This window comes from Megalobrama amblycephala, linkage group LG9, assembly GCF_018812025.1.
Source record: "Megalobrama amblycephala isolate DHTTF-2021 linkage group LG9, ASM1881202v1, whole genome shotgun sequence".
Taxonomy (NCBI): Eukaryota; Metazoa; Chordata; class Actinopteri; order Cypriniformes; family Xenocyprididae; genus Megalobrama; species Megalobrama amblycephala.
In genome coordinates, this window is record NC_063052.1 from 36310586 (window position 1) to 36332032 (window position 21447).

Consider the following 21447-nt stretch of genomic DNA (forward strand, 5'->3'; position numbering starts at 1 on the left):
TTGTTTTTTCATGCATTTCAGTATTTATTGCAATGTAAATGACTGAGGAGCAAAACAAAAATACCGTTCCTTTTGGGTCACTGTACAGTGTAATCTTTTTTTTTGTCTCAGCTGTTACAGGTTTTTGGCCAACAGAATGTTTGTCAGCTGGTGTTGGGGCTTTCTGGGCCGGAGAATCAGGGTGGTGCTGCCCTCCTGTGTGGTGCTACGAATAAGAGCAGAGTTCCCTGATGTTCATGGAAGGTATGTTGGGTTCAGAACTGCTCTTGATTAAACATAGCTGGATATCACGTCCAGCTTGTCTGGTTTCTGAAACTGGGCTGTGAGATCCTCAGGTATGCAGATCTGCAGCACCTCATCCACATATGGTGTTGGGTCCATAACAACTTTCTCAAAGATAAGGTTCAACAGGTTTTCCACATAGTCTGACAAAAAAAAAAAAAATCCTTTTATTTTATAATGCTATAGCATTGTTGGACATTTCTTATGTTACTGTATTTATATTATTTGCTGCAGAAGGTTTTTTTTTTTTTTTTTACAAAAGTAATTTAAAATAACAGTTATTTATGTTATTTCAGCTTGTTGTACAATGTCTGTATGTACAACGTTTATTTAGAATTTTAAATAAAAGCTTCTTAAACTCACGGAAGGTTGGATCTGCTTTCACTGGCTTTGCAGTGCATTGTCCTTTCTTGTACTTTGGAAAGTTGACCTTAAATTGTGGTTCACCAGCTGCTGTTGTTGCTTGGGGGCGCCCAGCATTTTCATTAAAATGAAGGGCTGCTAGGTAGAGTCTTTAGAGGGAAAATAATGGTTAAACATATGTTAGGTCACACTTGTGTCATTGTGTGTGTTTGGAAATACTTACACATTCCTTTCCAAATTATTACTATAGAGTTACCTGCATAACATTCCAAGAAAACTAAAGACAACATTATTGGGTGCGAAACGTAGAATAATGCTATGGAATGCCTCCAGTGACGAGGTCTGATGGTGAGGGCTCAGCTTCTGAACATCCTTCAGAATCCTCTTGTTTGTGAGCACCTTCTCTAATCTACAGAAGGCAGGTGTTCCTGGTGGGAAAAGGTGAAAATTTGTAAATTATATTTTTAACAAGAAAAAAAAAAAAAAGAAAACATTTGTCATATGTACATGTACACCAGATTTAAATTGACAGTGCAAATAGGGTGAACGCACCAGCTCTCAACCACTTGCTCTTATCCCTTGAAGTGCATTGTGGATGTAAACACTGTGGAAAAACAGGATCTTCATGTGTGTGAATGTCTTGTACGTGATTAAGAATTGAAGTCCACTTTGCCACTCGCTCTTGCGCTGACGACGAAGAAGCTGCTGTCCAATATATATGGTTTTTGATACTGCGAAGCCACTTTTGCAGTTTCTCACAATCTTTGCTCTGAGAAATCTTCAGCAGTTTCTTGGACAGTCCTAATAATACACACATGCACAGAAATACAGTATGTGTTGAATACAAAATAATATAAAAAGGACATTCCTTGTCTAAAGGCATGAATTCATAATGTTTATTTATTAAATTTTGATGCCTTTATTATAGAACAACCGCTCTGTCATACTATTTAAGTCATGAACCAGCACATAAACCCTACCTCCACACACAGGAGCTAATACCTTTTTCGATGTGCCATACATCGTAATAATGCGTGATGTTGGCCTCCCGCAGAAATTTCTGTACTTGAGGGTGCCGGTCTGTGACAATACTATCGAAAGTCACACCGTGTGCCCTCAAGAGATCAAGGCTCCTCTTCAGACCCTCTTTCTCCATATAGTTGCTCCCTCCGACTTCATTACTCTGATTATAAAAGAAAGGGCAGATATGAGCATGGTTGACAATTCCTGTTACGTTAGCTGAGGAGTATACAGTGAGTTTTGTTTCTTTACATTTACATTGTTTGAATTACACATGCACAGCAGATATTTTTATCTCTGCATTTTCCCTAAAAATGTTTACATTTTTTCTAGTTAACCCTCTTATTGACCCTCCAGAAAGAGTAATGTGGATAATCTTTTTTTCATTGCTTAGGTGTGTATATTCAGTTGCTCTAAACCGGGTTACAACAGGATGTCAATATTTTAAGTGAAAATTAAGTGAAAGTGTGTAACAGTCTATATTTTAAGACTCACTTGAACTAGCTGCAGATCAATAATATTGCTGGTCCTTAGGTCCATCACAGAGTAACTTCCAAACTTGGCAGAATGACCTTTAAAGATAAATGTGTAATGTTTAATTTGTCTTACAGTCTATTTGTCCTTTTATGATGTCTTGCTTTAACAGTAATCTCTAAACTGAGACAGTCAGTCAGTATTTTGTACCTGGTGAGACAGCCCTCAAGTCACCTACTAGGACAATGTTCTGTTGTTGGCTGAGCTGCTGCAACATGCCATCCTGTGCCGTCTTCCAGCTATGTACAATTGCCGGTTCTATGTACCTCCGGGCATGTTGTCGAAAGGTGTCATAGTGCATAATCTTTAGTTGCATTGCCCGAAAGATCTTAGGTCAGAAAAAGAGGACTCTTTGTTTCAGTATGGGTTCAAGGACATTACGTTCATTTCTCCATGTGCAGTGTAGTTCTTAGTGATATTAAATGGTATACTTAATTATTATCTAAACAGTGAAATCCTTATCCCCTACCTTTTCAAGTTTGAAGAAAGATGCACCAGTGGCATAAACTGCAACCGAAAGCTGGAGGTTCCCTGCAGGAGTGCTTCCAAGAATTGGCTGACTATTCCATTTTCTAAAGAACTCACAGTGTGGGCACCGTTGTTCCACAGAGAGGAATGTGCCAACCCGTCTTGTCCGCACATCTGAAACTCGCTGACACACAGGGCACTGCTCAAAGAGCTCCAGAAGGCAGTTTTCATAAACAATATATGTTGCTGTCTTATGAGCCGACTTGGAAGATCCCATTCTGTTAGAATAATAAAGATTTCATAGAAAAATGACAAAAGTCCACATAACTTCTGAAATATTTTGAGGAAAAGCAATTCAAATTAATGTAAAATATTTATAATCGTTTTGTCACTCACGTCACATCTGTTGGCTCAGTCAAAGTTGTGACAGAGTCTGCAGGATCATATATAGAATCCAATGGCTGTTCGACATTCGCTCTTGAGCTGCCTCCAAAAGGGTCCTCCTCTTCCTCCTCCAGCTCCAAACGTGGTCTCTTAATTGGCTTCTTTATTGGTGTTGATGACAGCAGTGTTTGTGAGGAGCCAAGACCAATATCAGGCCATGACATAGTTGTCTGTGTGCCTATGTAACATAATAATAGACATTTTGGTATTGTGGAAATTAGCAATTACAACATGGAAATACCACAGAAACAGAATAAATGACTTCACACTATATACACTGTAAAAAAAGTCAGTAAAATATACAGCAAAACACCGTCAAATTCCAACGGTAATGGAGCGTAAAACCAAAAACTTCCTTTTACTGTATTAAATAGATTGAATAACCGTTAATTGTGAGACTGGATAAAACTTTGTTTTTTACTGTAATAAAATGTTGAAATTATAAATATTTTCTGTGAAAACAAATAAATATGCATACATTTTACAATTAAATATTGTAATGTTGAAAATGTCTAAAAACCTTAGATTTTATGGTATTATTTGAGTAAAACTACATCTTTTGGGGTTGTGCACGTTGGAATTCACAGTATAAATCTGTAGATTTTTAAGCAAACAAAAACATTCATTTTTACAGAAGCAAGATGTTAAAAAATCCCACTAAACACTGGACGTCGGATAGACGTGCAAATCATGTCTATATTAGGTCCGTCGGTCCATGACCATTTCTGAACATCTATTCGACGTCCAAACTAGGTCCACTATTTGGACGTCCAACCATGACCCAACTTGGACGTCATCTTGACGTTCAACATTTGACCTTTGAATGGGGTAATTTTTTTGGACGTCATTTGGACGTCAATAACAGATGCAGGAAATTGACATGATTAATATGTAATATTTGTTTTATAGGGCCTATCAACATGATTAATAAATGAAGAGCTCAGATGCAAAAGCCTCTAAGTGCCATCTGAAATTTTCTTCTAGAATTATCATTTTTATCAAGCTTGTATATTTAAGTTCAATAATTTCACTTAAATGGCAATGCAAATTACCTATTAATTGTCATTTAAGTGAAAGTACTTAACTATACCACAGCAAAATCCCCAGTGTTAAATTAACACTCAAAGTGAACATAAGAATCCATCTTACTGGGTGTTAAAAAGTAACACTGAAGCAGTGTTAAAGTTAATGAGATAATTGATTGATGATTGAGTGATGATTGACAATTAGTGGAGACACCTGATGATAATAAGCAGAATCACTGAAGGAACAACAAGAGAAAAAGAGAGAGACACAACAACTACAACTGACTTCCAGCCATTAAACATTATTACACTTATTATTAACCAGTTTGATTTGATTTCTGTCATACATCAACAAAAGTTCTTACTGAGAATGAACAGATGTTTAGATGTTAATGTTTGAATGAAAGTTTAGTTTGAAGTCACCATGATGGTGAAAAGCATTTCCTTTAGCTGGGCTCTTGACTCTATTAACATTAATGTATCTCTGGCTGCTCCAACTTTGTGTTTATAAAGCACATTTGTTATGGTCAGAGAAACTATGATCTGGGCTGTGTTTCCCAATAGTTGTGTGAACCAAAGGTTATCAGTTTAGGTTTACAATGCTTTGGGAATCACAGTCATGATGGTTTTGTTTTGATGATGACATTCTCTTTGTGAAATGGTCAGATTCATTGGTGACGTCCAGTATTGTCAGTCATATAGATGTTATATTATTTCTTTCTAGCAAATCTGTTACCACTTGAAATCTAGAAGAGCTTTTATAATCTGAAGAACAGAAAAAAAAAACAAAAAACAAAAAAAAACCCACAGACATCAAGAATCAGCATATGACCCTCAACAATGGTGACAATCAAACAAAGTTCTTCATGTTGCAGTGCATGATGGGAGCCACCAATCAAAACTCATCCATGGCTCCCATCATGCATTGCTGCATGAATAAATTATGCAGCTGAATTGTCCTGTAATTTTCGTAGATTGTTCATGTTTGCTTTATTTTTCTGTTGTTTTGTTGTGACAGTAGCTTGTTTTGTGATGTTCAGAGTTGATCTGTTTGTCATATTTTGTATTTATTTATCATCACCGTTCTTGAGAATCATATGCTGACTCTTGATGTCTGTGTGTGTGTGTTTTTTTTTTTCTTGAGTCTTCAGATTATAAAAGTTGTTCTGGATTTCAAGTGGTAACAGATTTACTAAAAAGAAATAATATAACATCTATTTGACAGTCAATACTGGATGTCACCAATGAATCTGACCATTTCACAAAGAGAATGTCATCATCAAAACAAAACCATCATGACTGTGATTCCCAAAGCATTGTAAACCTAAACTGATAACCTTTGGTTCACACAACTATTGGGAAACACAGCCCAGATCATAGTTTCTCTGACCATAACAAATTTATCAGCCAGAGATAAAATAATGTTAATAAATAGAGTCAAGAGCCCAACTAAAGGAAATGCTTTTCACCATCATGGTGACTTCAAACTAAACTTTCATTCAAACATTAACATCTAAACCTCTGTTCATTCTCAGTAAGAACTTTTGTTGATGTATGACAGAAATCAAATCAAACTGGTTAATAATAAGTGTAATAATGTTTAATGGCTGGAAGTCAGTTGTAGTTGTTGTATCTCTCTCTTTTTCTCTTGTTGTTTCTTCAGTGATTCTGCTTATTATCATCAGGTGTCTCCACTAATTGTCAATCATCACTCAATCATCAATAAATTATCTCATTAACTTTAACACTGCTTCAGTGTTACTTTTTAACACCCGGTAAGATGGACTCATATGTTCACTTTGGGTGTTAATTTAACACTGGGGATTTTGCTTTATAAAAATGATCATTCTAGAAGAAATTCAGATGGCACTTAGAGGCTTTTGCATCTGAACTCTTCAGATACAGATTATTTGGAAACAAACACGATTTATTATGTGAATGCCTATTTATTATTTCAGGCCATGTTTTTTTTTTTTTTTTACATTTTCCTGTTTTTCTTTAACTGGTTTATTTAAAGTAGCCTAATCAAGTTATTTCTTTATGCATATGTATTTTTGCATGTATCTGTTTATTTATTTGGAAATGCAATTTGTGGGAAATTATAGTTCAGAAAATAATTTCATGGTAGCATATATTAGGAGTTCACTTTGGACTGGCAGGATCCCCTCTGCAGCAAAAAAATGGATAACGTTTCAAAAGTTTGATCAGTGCTTGAGCAAAATGCACAGAAATGAACAAAACGTGCTGTCAAAAACAGATCTAATGATAAATGATTTCTTAGGTGTAAAGTATGCAGTTCTTAAAGGATTAGTTCACTTTTAAAAAAACTTTTGCTGATAATTTACTCACCCCCATGTCATCCAAGATGTCCATGTCTTTCTTTCTTCAGTCGAAAAGAAATTAAGGTTTTTGATGAAAACATTCCAGGATTTTTCCCTATATTATGGTCTCCAATGGGACCCAAACGGTTCAAGGTCCAAATGACAGTTTCAGTGCAGCTTCAAAGGGCTTTAAACGATACCAGACGATGAATAAGGGTCTTATCTAATACGTCACGTAATACGCAATTACGTTGAAAAGGTCAAGTTGACGTGTTTACAAATGTGCGGAAGGAGGACCATATACACCACATATTCAAATGTATTTGTGTCAGTTTATCGTTTAAAATGCCCATTTCGTGTGTGTATCCTGGGTGCTTTAATATTAAAAAGCCTAAAAGAAAATTTTCTTCAGGACAGAAATTTTTCAAGCGTGACCTTTTCAACGTAATTGCGTATTACGTGACGTCACGAACGCGCATCACAGAACAGAGCAAGGCGAGCATTTGTGCTTATAAAACTTAAATTTTTTATTTATTTTTGAAATGAGTGATCGTTTCGCTAGATAAGACCCTTATTCATCGTCTGGTATCGTTTAAAGCCCTTTGAAGCTGCACTGAAACTGTCATTTGGACCTTGAACCGTTTGGGTCCCATTGGAGACCATAATATAGGGAAAAATCCTGGAATGTTTTCATCAAAAACCTTAATTTCTTTTCGACTGAAGAAAGAAAGACATGGACATCTTGGATGACATGGGGGTGAGTAAATTATCAGCAAAAGTTTTTTTAAAAGTGAACTAATCCTTTAGAACTGCATACTTTACACCTAAGAAATCATTTATCATTAGATCTGTTTTTGACAGCACGTTTTGTTCATTTCTGTGCATTTTGCTCAAGCACTGATCAAACTTTTGAAACGTTATCCATTTTTTTGCTGCAGAGGGGATCCTGCCAGTCCAAAGTGAACTCCTGATGGACATTGAAGTACTCCTGCAGAGCTTGTATCTTCGACACCATGCGCATTAGAAACTCCACTGAGTGCTTTCCTTCACCAAGGCAGGACCCAGTGACTCATTACTGTTGATCGGTCAGGGGCAGGTCATTTTTTGTTTCATGTTTATTCATTTCTCCATGGATTACCAGCCATATATATGGACACATGCTATATTCTCAATGATATGTTTAGTCTGTTTTCAAATGGTATGTCAAATTTTCTCATTGTTTATCAGTAATATTCACTACCTTGGTTATATATGAGCATCTTTAGATTTTTCTATATTTAGCAGTTGCAAATGTAAAATGTACGGTAAACTATTTATGTTCCTTATATTGTACTGTATTTTTAGCGGTCAGAGTTGGGTAATCCAGGGGCCAAAGAGTAAAAGTCCTGCTATATTTTTATTCCACCCACTGAAGCATTAATGAGATAAATAAGTGATTAATTGAGTGATGATTGAGCATTATTGAAGACACCTGATGATAACAAGCAGAATCACCAAAGGAGAAAATCACAATTTTTAAGTTACCATCATCGAGGTCAAGGTTTGCTTTAGTTGGGCTCTTGACCCTTGACTTTTTAATATTAGGTTTTATTTGGGCAGTTTTAACTGCATTAAAACCAACAAGACAAGCAAAGTTAAAATATGATCAGGTGATGTTGGTTATGTTTTCACATAATCATTATTGATCTGAATCACTGAACTCATTTAGAGCCCAATCTCTGAGTTAGATTTACATTATTGATTACAGCATCACTGTGATTCTACAGCACAAGATCTGCTTTTACAATACAGATATTTTTTTTAAAAAGTTGTCCTTATCACAAAAAAAAATATATATATATATATTTTAGGCACACACACACAGACAGACATCAAGAATCAGCCTGTGAATCTCAATGACGGTGACAAGCAACATATTGTGATCAACAGATCAACTCTAAACATTAGAAAACAAGCTACTAAAAAGTCACAGAAAAACAGCAAAATTTTAATAGTGAGAATAAAGAAAATTACTAAGACAATTCAGCTCATAATTTATTCATGCAGCAATGCATGATGGGAGCCATGGATGAATTTTGATTGGTGGCACCCAGAATGCATTGCAACATGCTTTATGATGGGCACCACTGTTGAGATTCACAGGCTGATTCTTGATGTCTGTGTGTTTAAATGAGCTCTGTTTTTTTTTAAAATCAGAACTCTAAAAAAAAAAAATTGTTTTGATAAAGCTGATCTTGTGCTGTAGAATCACAGTGCTGCTGTAATCAATAATGTGAATCTAACTCAGAGATCGGGCTCTAAATGAGTTCAGTGATTTAGATCAAATAATGATTATGTAAAAACATAACCAACACCACCTTATTATCTTTTAACTTTGCTTGTCTGGTTGGTGTTAATGCAGTTAAAACTGCCCAAACAAAATCTAATATTAAAAAGTCAAGGGTCAAGAGCTCAACTAAAACAAACCCTGACCTCGATGATGGTAACTTAAAAATTGTGATTTTCTCCTTTGGTGATTCTGCTTGTTATCATCAGGTGTCTTCAATAATGCTCAATCATCACTCAATTAATCACTTATTTATCTCATTAATGCTTCAGTGTGTAGAATAAAAATATGGCAGGACTTTTACTCTTTGGACCCTGGATTACCCAACTCTGTTAGCGGTAAAATACCGGCAGCTGTGGTTGCCAGGAATTTACCGTAAAATGTATCTGGTCAAAATAAAATGCTGTAATTTGTTATACAATTTCACTGTGTTTTTTACTGTCAAAGGTTTTAATAAGGTTTAACATATTTCTGTTATTTTTACAGTTATTTACCATAATAGGGTCTATCCTATTACTGTTAAATTAACAACAAATTACTGTATATATTATTATATTATAACTTTTTTTTTTACTGCAAATAACCGTAAAAAGCTATGGAAAGTTGCATTTTTTACATAAAATTACTGTATAATTGACAAATATATTTGTTTTTTTCTACCATGATTTTGGTAAAAAAAAAAAAATGTTGTCTACTGTAAAATTTAGGGTTACAAAACCAGTATACCGTATTGTCTTTTACAGATTCCACATTTTTTTCACGGTATATTCCTGGCAACCACAGCTGCCAGTATTTTACCGTAAATTTGACCGTTTTTTTTAACAGTGTAGGATCTGGATCATCAAACCTGTGCTTTTGTAGTGAGGACGTAGAGTTTTTATTGACAGCTGGGTGCCAACTGTGCACAATTGTGGTGTGTCCGTCTGGCAGGCCACATGATGCATCTTAGTCAATTCTTCAGATGCGCTTGTCTAAACAAGAGCAATTAGGTAAGTGATCAGGTAATATAACTTACCATTACATCATTCTAATATTAAAAAACATCAATGGGAGTGTAAATGTTAATAAAATTATAACTCTTCAAAAACGATTTAAAATACATTTGTAAATTACTTATTAACCAACACCTTTATAAACCCTCTACAAAGGTAATCTAAATGTAGTGTTATCATGTTATCTTATCTACATAAAACATACACAGTTTGTAAAAATGCATTGTTCATTATAAACGACCGGTTATGAATTACAATGAGAAAGTTATAAATGGAAACGACAACATAACAATGTTCTCTGAGACTGTTAACTCAGTTTAACTCTTAACTTAATGACTAGCTGAAACATTCTAAGACTGAACTCGACACAAAGACTGTTCCTTCGACTGGACCAATTTTAAATACTTAAGACATGGGATTTAATTGCTGACTGAAGCAACTGGCTCTGACTCGCCGCGTATGAGCATGAGCAGTTAAAAATAAATAAATAAAAATTATACTCACTTCTGGAGGTGAAGCTGCATCACGTATGGATGGTACCGATCCATTCTTCAGGTACAACTTTTTAGCAAAACCTGCCTTGTACTGTCCCTTGTTCAGAAAGCTGTCTGGTGTAAAGTGATTTGCGCAAACATAAACATATTTAGGTAGACCCGGGGGCGCATTCCCTTCAAAAACAAAGTTAATCCACTGCGTCTTCAGCGGCTCAGATGTCGGGAGTAAATAATGGCTGCTATGTTCATTCTTACAGCCAACAACAAAACACCTCAGTCGCTTAGGAGGCATTCTTGTCTACACCTGCTCCAGCGTCGAAACAATGGCGGACTGTCTGTTTACAGCACACTCAGGGCAACAGTCGTGGGCGGGGCCTGTGCAAAATTACATCACTTTGCCAAGAATCTGAGAATGGCTTGATCTGACAAAATGCTTATGATTTGTGGGGATTAAAAAAACACACTGGGTGGATTTTTATCATTATAGGGTGGTTGTGTAGACACACTGCCAACACACATTTGTGTTTATAAACACCATGAAAAAGTGAATTTTGCATCCGATGTCCCCTTTAAAGTATACAAGAATAAATGTTAATGTTCCTCTGGGTAAAGCTGAAATGAATATGAATTAAAAAGATAATTAAGAAGAGATGGCAAGAGTTGTGGACACAGGAAGGAAAGAAGACTTATTTGAAATAAAAAAAGAAGTAGGAAATGTGAGAAAAGTTTGTGGCAAAAGAAGGCATGACGCGATAATTTCTCGACTTTGTATTGGACTCACAGCTCACTTTTTAAAATAGAGGGTATGCACGTGATGTCGCTGTCGCCGTTATGCCTGCGGTTATGCCCACTGAGTGGCAAAAGACTGAGTGCATCATTGGTTTTCAGCGTGAATGCCGCGAAAAACACACAAAACACACCCAAAACGGGAAAGAGCTTTGCGACTGACTGTACAGATAGCTTTTACACAAAATCTGAGGTATATTTCTTTCAGACTGCTTAAAGTTACAGAAAAAAAAGAAACAAATGGGTCACTGCAATTCACAGAAAAGCTGGACTCCATGCAAAGAAATGTTTTGCAGCTATCATTTTGTGTCAAAATGTTGGATTTTGGTGTAAAATCATACCATTTATATTATATTGTTATATATTGTGTTGACAACTCATCAATTAAATATTTACCATCTTATATTCTGCATAATTGGGTGCTTTTAAATAAACACTGACAAAAAATATTACAAGTTTTAGGGCTGGACGATATGACGAAATAACGGATTGATATGAAGTTATCACTCCGATTTAGACCTACCTATATTGTAGTTATATAAAGCCTTCACAGGCCGATTTGCTTTATGTATTTCCTCGGCGTCGAAATCAGGCACATATAAATGTCAGGAACACGATTCCTGGCAGCATGTCAATATCCATGAAGTTGTAAGAAACACTTTCGAGTCCAACCTTTAGTGTAATCGTTTGTTTTACTCGCGTTTTCGCAGTTTCCCCTATTAAATCCAGTCATGCAGCAAGTTCTTTTGCCACTCAGTCAGCTGAGGGAGCGTTCCGGCGGGAAAGTGACGTCAGGATTGTGCGGAAAATGTGGAATTCCAGAAACATTCGAACACGTTCTTTTAAAATGTGCTGGTTTTAATGAAGAAAGATCTCAGCTCATAGAAGAGAAGGCTGTAGGAATAAAAAGGTTAACATTAATGAACTTGCTGAAGAATAATTAAAAAGTAGAATTTTTAAGAAAACACGTTTGATTAGAATAATTAGATTTTTATTTATTTATTTCCTCCCCTCTCTTTTTCTTTACCTTGTCCGTCAACGCTTCACACTCCATCCCAGTAGGTGGCGGAAATGCACGAAAGCGGGTTTGCCAACCGCCATAACATATAGAAGAAGTAGAAAACGCCCCCTTTGAGAAACGCTTTACTACAGCGTCTCCTAACGTTTAATGCCAACGAGGAGGACTGTAACCTACAAGTCCTGTAGCCGCTGGACTGGACTAGGAAGGACACAGCTGCCTCACTAGAGTTTGAGAAGCACACATGGAGTGATCTTTGTCATAAGCTGCATCAAACATTCCCTGGTGATGATAAAGATGGAGCAGCATGAAAACATCCAGATGACTCAAACACCAGATGTGAAGACGAAAACCTGCCAGTCTTCACCAGGGCAAGATCGGACGAATATAAAACAGGGTAAGTTGATTATCGACACTTACAAAGAGTCAATCTGTTCATTGTTGTTAATGAAGATAAAATGATACCAAAAAGATTTGCATGAGCAGGGTAAGATCTGTAAAAGTGTACATAAGATTGGAAGCATAAATTAAACGTGAGATGCTTTGTAAAGGTGTAAATCGCGTTTCAGGCACAAGAAATAAAACATTATTTACTGTTTTTCGTGAATGCAATTCATGTTTTGAAACTATAGCTTCATGCTAACTCAAATCTGTATTCTTCTTACATTTTTACTTAGATTTTTCAGCGCTTACATTTTTTGGCACTGAAATATGACCAAAAGCATTCCAATCTTGTGAACTGTGATTTGCAAGCAAAAACAACCGTGTCAAAAACTGCAAAATTGATTGACCGTATAGAATCTGTATGTGTATAAAATACACAAACTGTTTACGAAGAGCAAAAAAATCCTGAAAAAAATCAGATATGTACTCTCCCATCTTTCTTCCTCTTACAGTTTTGGTATGATTCTCTCAAGCCCAAGTATATGTATGCATACAGTTAAATGTGTAGCCTTTCAAAGTATACTCCATTTGATAGCATGCACAAAAGCAGGCGGTCGACACATGCTCCCTAGAAAGTTTCATCTTTGTCCAGTGTCTGCACTATTTTTCTCCAGAAGTTATGACTGATAAAAATGTCTTTGAATTGTATTAAACTAAAGTTGCGGCTCTCTCAAAAACCCTCAGACAAGTGCTTACCAATGCTTGTGTCTCCCCTGCGTTCCATTCGGAAGGGTTCATCCCTATGCCTTAATCCTTTCAAAGGGTTTATCCTCTGGAGTGAGAGCTTCGAAGGGATGAAGGCAGGGCCGGTTCTAGACATTTGGAGGCCCTAGGCAAACTTTATGTTGGAGGCCCCCTGCTCCACACCCCTCCTAATAAAAAGCACTTAAAACAAATACCTTTTCCTTACCTTTTTATTTAACATCTGTTATTACAATTTTTATATTTTTATATAGCTACACATTTATATATATATTTGTTTTATTTTTATATGTCCATATTAATCAAACTTAAGGTAATCTCTTATTTGTTTGTTGAGGATGCTATCTTTTTTTTTTTCTTTCTTTCTTTTTTTTTTTTTTTGGTAGTAATTTGTTCAGTAATTTATTTACAGTAGCCTAACACACCTACCCACTATTTGGAATAACAAACTGTTTAGGCCTACAGTAAAATGAAAGAAAAGGAAAATCACTTAAGTAAATGAACATAATGCCTTAATCATTTTTGGACAGGATTTTCCCCTCCTGTTGAACCAATTTAAACTATATTATCATATGTATTGCTATGCAATACTTCAAATATGCACTATATACTCTTAAAAATAAAGGTTCCAAAAGGGAGTTTTTACACACTGATGCCATAAAAGAACCACTTTTGGTTCCCCAAAGAACCTTTCAGTAAACATTTTACTGCACTCTAAAAAATGATGGGTTAAAAAAAACCAAGTTGGGTTGAAAAGGGACAAACCCAGCAATTGGGTGAATTTTTTTTTTTAACTCAACTATTGTTTAAAAATGACTGTATTGCTTGCTTAAAATTAACCCAAAGTATCCTGGAAATTAACATGTATTAATATGTTTAATAAATGAACATTTATCAACAAGTTTAATGAATAATAATTAAACAATAAACATTTAAGTTGCTTATTAATAAATGTTCACCTTTTGATTATTATTGTTGCTTCTAGTAATTATGTGTCTGATTTTTAATTTCAGACCTATTTTTGGTTCATTTTAAGACAGCCATATAGTCATTTTTAAACAGTTGGGTTAAATAAAACTACCCAGCACGTTGGGCAAACATTTAACCCAACCACTGGGTTTGTCCATTTTCAACCCAGCATTTTTTAGAGTGTGGAGCCATTTTTTTTTTTATTTTTTTTTTTATTTAGTGTGAAGAACATTCTAAAACAATGTAATGGAACTTTTTTTCCACAGTAAAGATCCTTTTGTGTTATGGAAACGTTCTGTGGATTTTAAAGGTTCTTCATGTAACCACAGAAGAGTGTAGTGTAGGCTACACAAATCAACTACTGTATAGTAAAAGTGAAAGTGACAAACTTCTAAGCATAAATACTTAATTATTTTATAAAATTGTACGCTGATTTTTCAATAAATATAACAACAATAGCCTATTTATGTTTTGAAAACTGAAAGTAAGTATTGCGGTAGAACAATAATGTAAACAGCAGAATTTAAAAGATACAGACAGTTGAGATACTGTTTTTGAAACATTAAAAAAGTACTCTAGTGCTGTAATAGCATACTCTAGCTTTTTGACTTTGAATACGAACTTTGCTTTTACTTCAGTATTGGTAGTCCGCTCCCGACGCGATGTCACTCATTACGCACAAATTTAAAGTGTCTAACAGTCTGGACACATCGATAGCGCTCATGCTCGCGCTCTTTTAAACTCATAAACCGGCAAATGATATATCCAAAAATAACGCCGATCGACAGAACAAGTTTATTTTTAGAATACATTACAATCAGTCCAAAAGAGATGATGACAGCTCGCACACCTACATTACGAACTTCTTTGCGTGCCTGTTTAGCCTTTCGCTTTGCATCCCACGAAGGATGTTCGTCTCGGCGCAATCATAATTCAGTTACTTAAAGCAAGTCAGCAGCAGAAAAGTTGCATTTTCGTAACTTTTTTTTCATGTAGGCCTATTTAGAAGGTGGGACCCACTTTGATACGGTGACAGTTGGTTTCATTATAGGTGAGAGTCACTGTGAATTAATTTATATCCAATGGAAAAAGAGCCTAGTATTTTGCTAGGGGGATGTTACGGTAGTGGAGGCAGGAGGCCCCTCCTCCATGCCCGAGGCCCTAGGCAACTGCCTGCTCTGCCTATAGGTAGCGCCGGCCCTGGATGAAGGGTGTAGGGGTCAAAAAAACTCTTTTTTTTTTTTTGGAACGCACCTCTGCGTCATCTTAACAAGAGAATCAAGGAAGCGCCTTTGACTTTTTCCCCCCGGTGTACTCTTTGTATATAAATACAAATTCATTTACTGTAGTAACATTATAAGTACTGCCAGTCTATTACATTAAATATAATGTATATTGTGTCTATGTTTTTGAAACATTTGAATGGACTGATAAAGGGAGCTGTAAAATATTTTTGCTGAAGTAATAATGTAACTCGTATAAATATTACAGTTGTATAGAAAAATACTATACATACATTTATAGGTAAAATTGAACTCTGAGCCTCCTGCACCCATTCTGTGACATCAAACAACTTCCCAGGATCATGGGGGCCCGAAGTGTCCATCAGTTGTACCCTTCGAAATCCTTCATCCCAAAGGGCCCTTTGAAGTGGCCAGTTTTGAGCACTTCGGTTTGGAGCGACCCTTCAATATGGCGGCCATGATTGTTTTCACTCTAAATTGCCCTTTGGAGGGTGATATATCCAGTTTGGAATGCACCATCCCGTATTTTGATGTTGTTGCATCTCTTTTAGTTTTGTTAATTTTCTACTGTGAAACAATGACCCGTGCCAGTGTTGGCACCTTGTGGAACGATTGATTAGTCCAAAACAAATTCAATGCTCAATCGGGCAGCGCATGTTCGTGTAGGAATTAAGCAAAATTAATAATCATAAGAACTTCCATATCCTTTAAAATCCTTCCCTTAACTAGTCTTTTAAAGAAAACATTGGAGAATAGTCATACTTCTGCCACCATTAAACAAATTAGGGCAGGGTCTATGTTAGAAAGAAAGATTACAGCGGCGAGTGGCTAATGGGAGTAAACCAAACACAACAATAACATTTGTAAAATGTTAAAAACTCATTTTTAAATGGTGAAATTTTAAAATATTCTTACCGAGTTAGAACTCTACTCTTATCAAATTAACAATGTTTTTTTATATGGTAGGCCTATATAGAACGGCTTTATGGTATTTATCATATACATAAATGCACAAAACTAGCTTATGAAAAAAGCTTCTGTTGCCCTATATTTCATTAACCTACTCTTTTAATATTTAATAAAATATAATAAAATATAATAAAATTCACTATGAATATCCCACATTTCTGCCACAATACCATGTTTACAGTTCAAAAGCTTTAGATCTTTTAAATATTCTTTCTCAGTTTTAGTTATTACAGACCAGTAGCTCATTCATTATTTCAAAGTATTTCTCATTGCTTCTCTGACTGTAAAACTTCAGGCCTATTACACAGCTATAACCAAATTAATAAATATATGCACATGAAATACTGATTTGAGATAAAATTATTTTATCATTTTACCTGAAAACCTTTGTTATCTTAAGAAACAAGACAAAAACTCGAGCAATGCTACAGTAATATTAATACACTGAAGTACACTGAGGCTATTTTCACCACAATAATAACTGAGACAGGATGGTGCCAATTGCATTCATATAAAATGAAAGCATGAGTCAGAGGTGTGATACAGTTCGAGTGATGTGAATGTAGCACTGGTTTCAGTTACCTAGATGAGCGGACTGATAAAGCATTGCCATGGACGACAATGAATATTAGAAAGTATATGACCACTCAATGCTGCAACTGACCAATCAGAATTGAGTATTTTAGAGGGCCCCATAATTAAATGTAAACCACATGTAAGTTTATAGGTACTTGGGTACTTGTGACAATCCCTAGTTTTAGTCTGATTTGGTAAAAAGTTCAGAATTATTCAAAAACAAAAAAGGAAGTCACTGCCTATGCAAGTTGGACTTTGATATTTAAATGTTGATTTGTTTCTTTAACATATATAACTGTGTACATATATAATCTGTTGAATGTCAAAGATAAAAAAAAAAAAAGACCTGTTGCATTCTGTCATTGGGGTGCATAAATTAATTTAGCTATCTCGCCTGTATTGTCCTTCAATTGATTTTTGACATCTATATTTTAATGTTCATTTTAGATTGGAAGGAACTGAAAGAAGATTCCATCACTTGCCATCAAGTTGGGATGTGGTTCAATCAACAAGCAAACCTTAGGCAGCACATAAAAACTGAACAGAAGCCTTTTACCTGTTCTCAGTGTGGAAAGTGTTTCACAATGAAATGCAACCTTGAGATTCACATGAAACTTCACTCTGGACAGAAGCCTTTCACCTGTTCTCAGTGTGGAAAGAGTTTCACAATGAAACAAAACATCGAGATTCACATGAAAACTCACAATGGAGAGAAGCCTTTCACCTGCCCTCAGTGTGGAAAGAGTTTCAAAATGAAACTAAACCTTGAGATTCACATGAGAATTCATGCTGGACAAAAGCCTTTCACCTGCTCTGAGTGTGGAAAGAGTTTGACAACAAAACAAAGCCTTGAGATTCACATGAGAATTCACACTGGAGAGAAGCCTTTCACCTGCTCTCATTGTGGAAAGGGTTTCATAATCAAACAAAACCTTGTGAGTCACATGAGAACTCACACTGGAGAGAAGCCTTTTGCCTGCTCTCAGTGTGGAAAGGGTTTCACAGCGAAACAAAACCTTGAGATTCACATGAAAAATCACACTGGAGAGAAGCCTTTCACCTGCTCTGAGTGTGGAAAGGGTTTCACAGTGAAACAAGGCCTTGAGTATCACATGAGAATTCACACTGGAGAGAAGCCCTTTGTCTGCTCTCTGTGTGGAAAGAGTTTCATAATCAAACAAAGCTTTGAGAGTCACATGACAATTCACACTGGAGAGAAGCCTTTCACCTGCTCTCAGTGTGGAAAGGGTTTCAGAACCAGACCAAACTTTGATAATCACATGAGAATTCACACTGGAGAGAAACCTTTTGCCTGCTCTCAGTGTGGAAAGAGTTTCATACAACAGGGTCAACTTAAAATTCACATGGGAATTCACACTGGAGAGAAGCCTTTCACCTGCTCTCAGTGTGGAAGGAGTTTCAGAGTGAAGAATAGCCTTGAGCGTCACATGAAAACTCACACTGGAGAGAAGCCTGTCCTCAGTATTGGATGACCTTTTCAAAGGGAAACTGTTTAAAAAGGCACTAAAAACAGTGTGCAAGACAGTTGTTATTGTAAACAAAACTACATAAACCAAAAGAAACAAAATGTAGAAAATTTACCAGTGTTCATCTTGTAAGAATCCAACTGTCTGTTAAACATATTTTGTTGGACTGTAATACTTCTACCTCTTTGAGAAATTGTTTTATTCTATTAATATTTTTCCTTTTTTAGCCTTAAGGTTTTTAGGAAAAAAAATCTTAAGTATCTTTAGTTTTATTTTTGAATAACTAAACCTGGCTCTCACCATGAACATATCCATAGAATCTGGAATGACGTTAAAGGAAAGACTCAGGCCGCATCCACACCTATCCAATCTTTTTTTTTTTTTTTTCCCTAGTCTCAAATATCTGCATACACACGAAACCACTGAAAGTGACTCATAGATTTTTCTCTGGATCCATCCACCTCCTCCATTGACTCTGCCAGGGTCTTGACACCTCCTCATCCTCCTGTTCTGCAGACTGTCCTCAGCCCTTCAGCTCCACCTGCGCAACCACTTTGGCCTGACAGCCTTCCGGCTTCACTGGTGCCCCTTGTCCATCTGGCTCCACTACAGTCTGTGGATAACCCAGCTCCAACATGGACCTCTTCCATTTCTCTGGCTCCACCATCATCCTCAGTCCCACTGGGTTCGCCTTCCAATCCCCCAGTTCCACCTTGGTCCTTCAAGCCTGCGTCATTGCCCTGGTCCTCCGTTCCTCTGACTCAGTCTCGGTCTCCGCCTCCTCCAGCTCTGACTCAGTCTTCTGATTCCCCAGCTCCACCATAGTCACTGGTCCCGTGGGCTCCGCCGGGGATGTCCATCCGGAAGGTTGCGTGACTGAGTCTCAATATCAGCAGGAAATGACTGAGGTGTCCTTGGGAGTTATATTTTGCCCTTTAGTGTGTGTGTGTTAACTACTCACTACTCATAGTGCACTCACATTAACTGAATGGGTTAAATGCAGAGGACATATTCTGAGTATGGGTTACTATATTTGGCCTTCATGTCACTTTCTTCTTTTCTTTCGCAGTGAACACACAAGACATTCTCAACAAAGCACCGAATCCAGGAGTCACCATGCAAACCGATGCTAAGAAGCACCATACTTTTTTCTTCTTCTTTTGTTTAATGGAAGTTTACATTCTTATACAGCCACCTACTGGGCAGTTTTGCAATATTTTTTTCTATTTTTGTTTTTTTAACTCCATTGATTTGAGTGTCCATTGCCTTCACATCATTGACAATCAGCAGACACTGGTTTGAACTGTCTCACAGACTAAAGCCCAGAGTCTAAAAGCGAGAGCGCCGCCTGCTGGACGTTTACGCAGTTGCACTCCTCACATCCAGGTTGAGTTGCTCTCACACATGACGGCATCTTCACCAGACACAAAGACCGATTCCAGCTCCCAGCACTGACTGAACGGACACTGTTAGTGGATATCAGTGTGTTTTACTCACTCCACCACACAGAGCTCTTTTACAGCCAAATTAATGAGAGAGCACAGTAAATCAGTCTGCTTGAGGTTGTGTTCTTTTGATGTGAACCAACACATATATATGTGTGTGGTGGTTAAGTTGCTGTTTGTGTGTTGGCTCATCAATGTACTCCTCTAAACCTGGTGAAAGATACAAAGATCCATTATTCAGTCATCCACTTTCTCTGCACTACTGTCATTGTTCTTATTCACCTGTGAATATAAGGTTATGAATAAATACCTGCATCTAGGTTCAAACTTTATCCTTGAGTCTGGGTTTCCCTTACATTACAATCACATTATTTTTTTTTGCCTTTTTCATTATTATTATTATTATTATTATTATTATTGTTGTTGTTGCTGATGAGTCTAAAATAAAGATTTTCATGTGTGCATTTCGATGCAAATGTTCAAACATTCTTGAAGTCTCTTAGTCTCATTACTATGGTGACTTTTTTGCCTTTTGAGATTAATTTGTGGTGTGTACAATCGCTATCATGTCCTTTGAGGCTGTATGTGTGTTTGACAAAAGCCCTGACACACTTTATTCTCAATGTACTGCTTTTCATAAATAAGTAGAACAGGTTTAAATACTCTGTCATACTCTAATCAGTCAAAAATACTAAAATAAAGTTTATAAATAATATAAATGTATTTTATTTTAAATGAAATGTTTATTTGTAATTAGTTACTTAGTTTTAACTTTTAGCATTTCATCTACTTTCCTATTCCCTTTCCTTGTCCTTGAAGTGTTGCTTTAATTCTGATTAAAAATATTTTAGAAAATGTTACTCAGATCAGTCAAATAGGAACTTTATGTAAATTTATTTTAAAGCTGCGGTCTGCAAGTTTTGACTCTTTGTCGCCGTCTCTGTTGAAACCTGGAAGTGTAGTTATTTGCGGAATTATCATCTTTACGTTAGTTGTGCCTTCTCAACGCTGATGAATCTAATGTTTGCTGTCAATCATTACATCGGTGTGTATACTGTACTTCAGAATCACATCTGCATCTGGAACCTGCATCCCCCGGAAAATGTCATGTGAAAAAGTAAGTAACAAATCTGCCACTTTTGTTCTGACCAACTAAGAAAAAAGCATTACTGTAAATCACGCTTCCAATGGTGATTAAATCTAACGATCGCTTAGCTCGGATCACGTCAAACCATGCAAATTATTATTATTGTTATACTTTGTCCTCAAGTTGTTAATGTTAACATCACAGCATTGCATGACTGTGTGTATTTAGTAAGTATTAGAGTTACTTGGAGATTTCAATTTCTGTAGCCACTCCTCAGTCCGAAGTCTTTTGCTTTTGACTACGGGTGAATCTCCAGTTGTCACTGATGATTGTCATTTGGATCTTTCTGACAATCTGCCATCAAAATGACACATTTAATTATTGCAGCTGCTGTGAGAAAAGGCTATAAATGATTCGCCTCGCGATATGGCCTACTAGCTGGGACTTGTCC

The 21447-nt window shown here is 36.3% G+C and overlaps 2 protein-coding genes across 3 annotated transcripts; one reads left to right on the forward strand and one right to left on the reverse strand.

Moving 5' to 3' along the window:
• On the reverse strand, positions 1–11683 carry LOC125276103. Its single transcript, XM_048203558.1, has 11 exons — positions 10280–11683; positions 9631–9754; positions 3064–3289; positions 2669–2945; positions 2350–2527; positions 2161–2237; positions 1648–1828; positions 1198–1446; positions 902–1073; positions 646–794; positions 1–425 (listed from the first exon to the last, which is right to left on the reverse strand). The coding sequence occupies exons 1-11, from the start codon at positions 10559–10561 to the stop codon at positions 271–273; spliced, it is 2070 nt and encodes a 689-aa protein (XP_048059515.1). The 5' UTR covers positions 10562–11683; the 3' UTR covers positions 1–270.
• A 508-nt stretch (positions 11684–12191) lies between these two features.
• On the forward strand, positions 12192–20397 carry LOC125276151 (gastrula zinc finger protein XlCGF8.2DB-like). 2 transcript variants are annotated; one of them, XR_007186582.1, is made up of 3 exons: positions 12192–12470; positions 17425–19372; positions 19534–20397. XR_007186582.1 is itself a non-coding variant. In XM_048203651.1 (2 exons), exons 1-2 carry the CDS (start codon positions 12362–12364, stop codon positions 18468–18470), a joined length of 1155 nt encoding a protein of 384 aa, XP_048059608.1. In that variant the 5' UTR covers positions 12192–12361; the 3' UTR covers positions 18471–20397. The 2 variants fall into 2 exon arrangements, 1 of the variants encoding a protein (XP_048059608.1); XM_048203651.1 differs by having other exon boundaries at positions 17425–20397.
• Positions 20398–21447: the final 1050 nt, after the last annotated feature.

Bases quoted from the DNA above. Each gene is read 5' to 3' on its own strand.
- LOC125276103 (XM_048203558.1), bottom strand. From the start codon at position 10,561: ATGCCTCCTAAGCGACTGAGGTGTTTTGTTGTTGGCTGTAAGAATGAA. The intron at 3,290-9,630 runs GTTTGATGATCC...TATGTTACATAG, and splicing joins TCCTCACTACAAAAGCACAG to GCACACAGACAACTATGTCA. The intron at 2,946-3,063 runs GTGAGTGACAAA...TTATTCTAACAG, and splicing joins ACTGAGCCAACAGATGTGAC to AATGGGATCTTCCAAGTCGG.
- LOC125276151 (XM_048203651.1), top strand. From the start codon at position 12,362: ATGATAAAGATGGAGCAGCATGAAAACATCCAGATGACTCAAACACCA. The intron at 12,471-17,424 runs GTAAGTTGATTA...TGTTCATTTTAG, and splicing joins TCGGACGAATATAAAACAGG to ATTGGAAGGAACTGAAAGAA.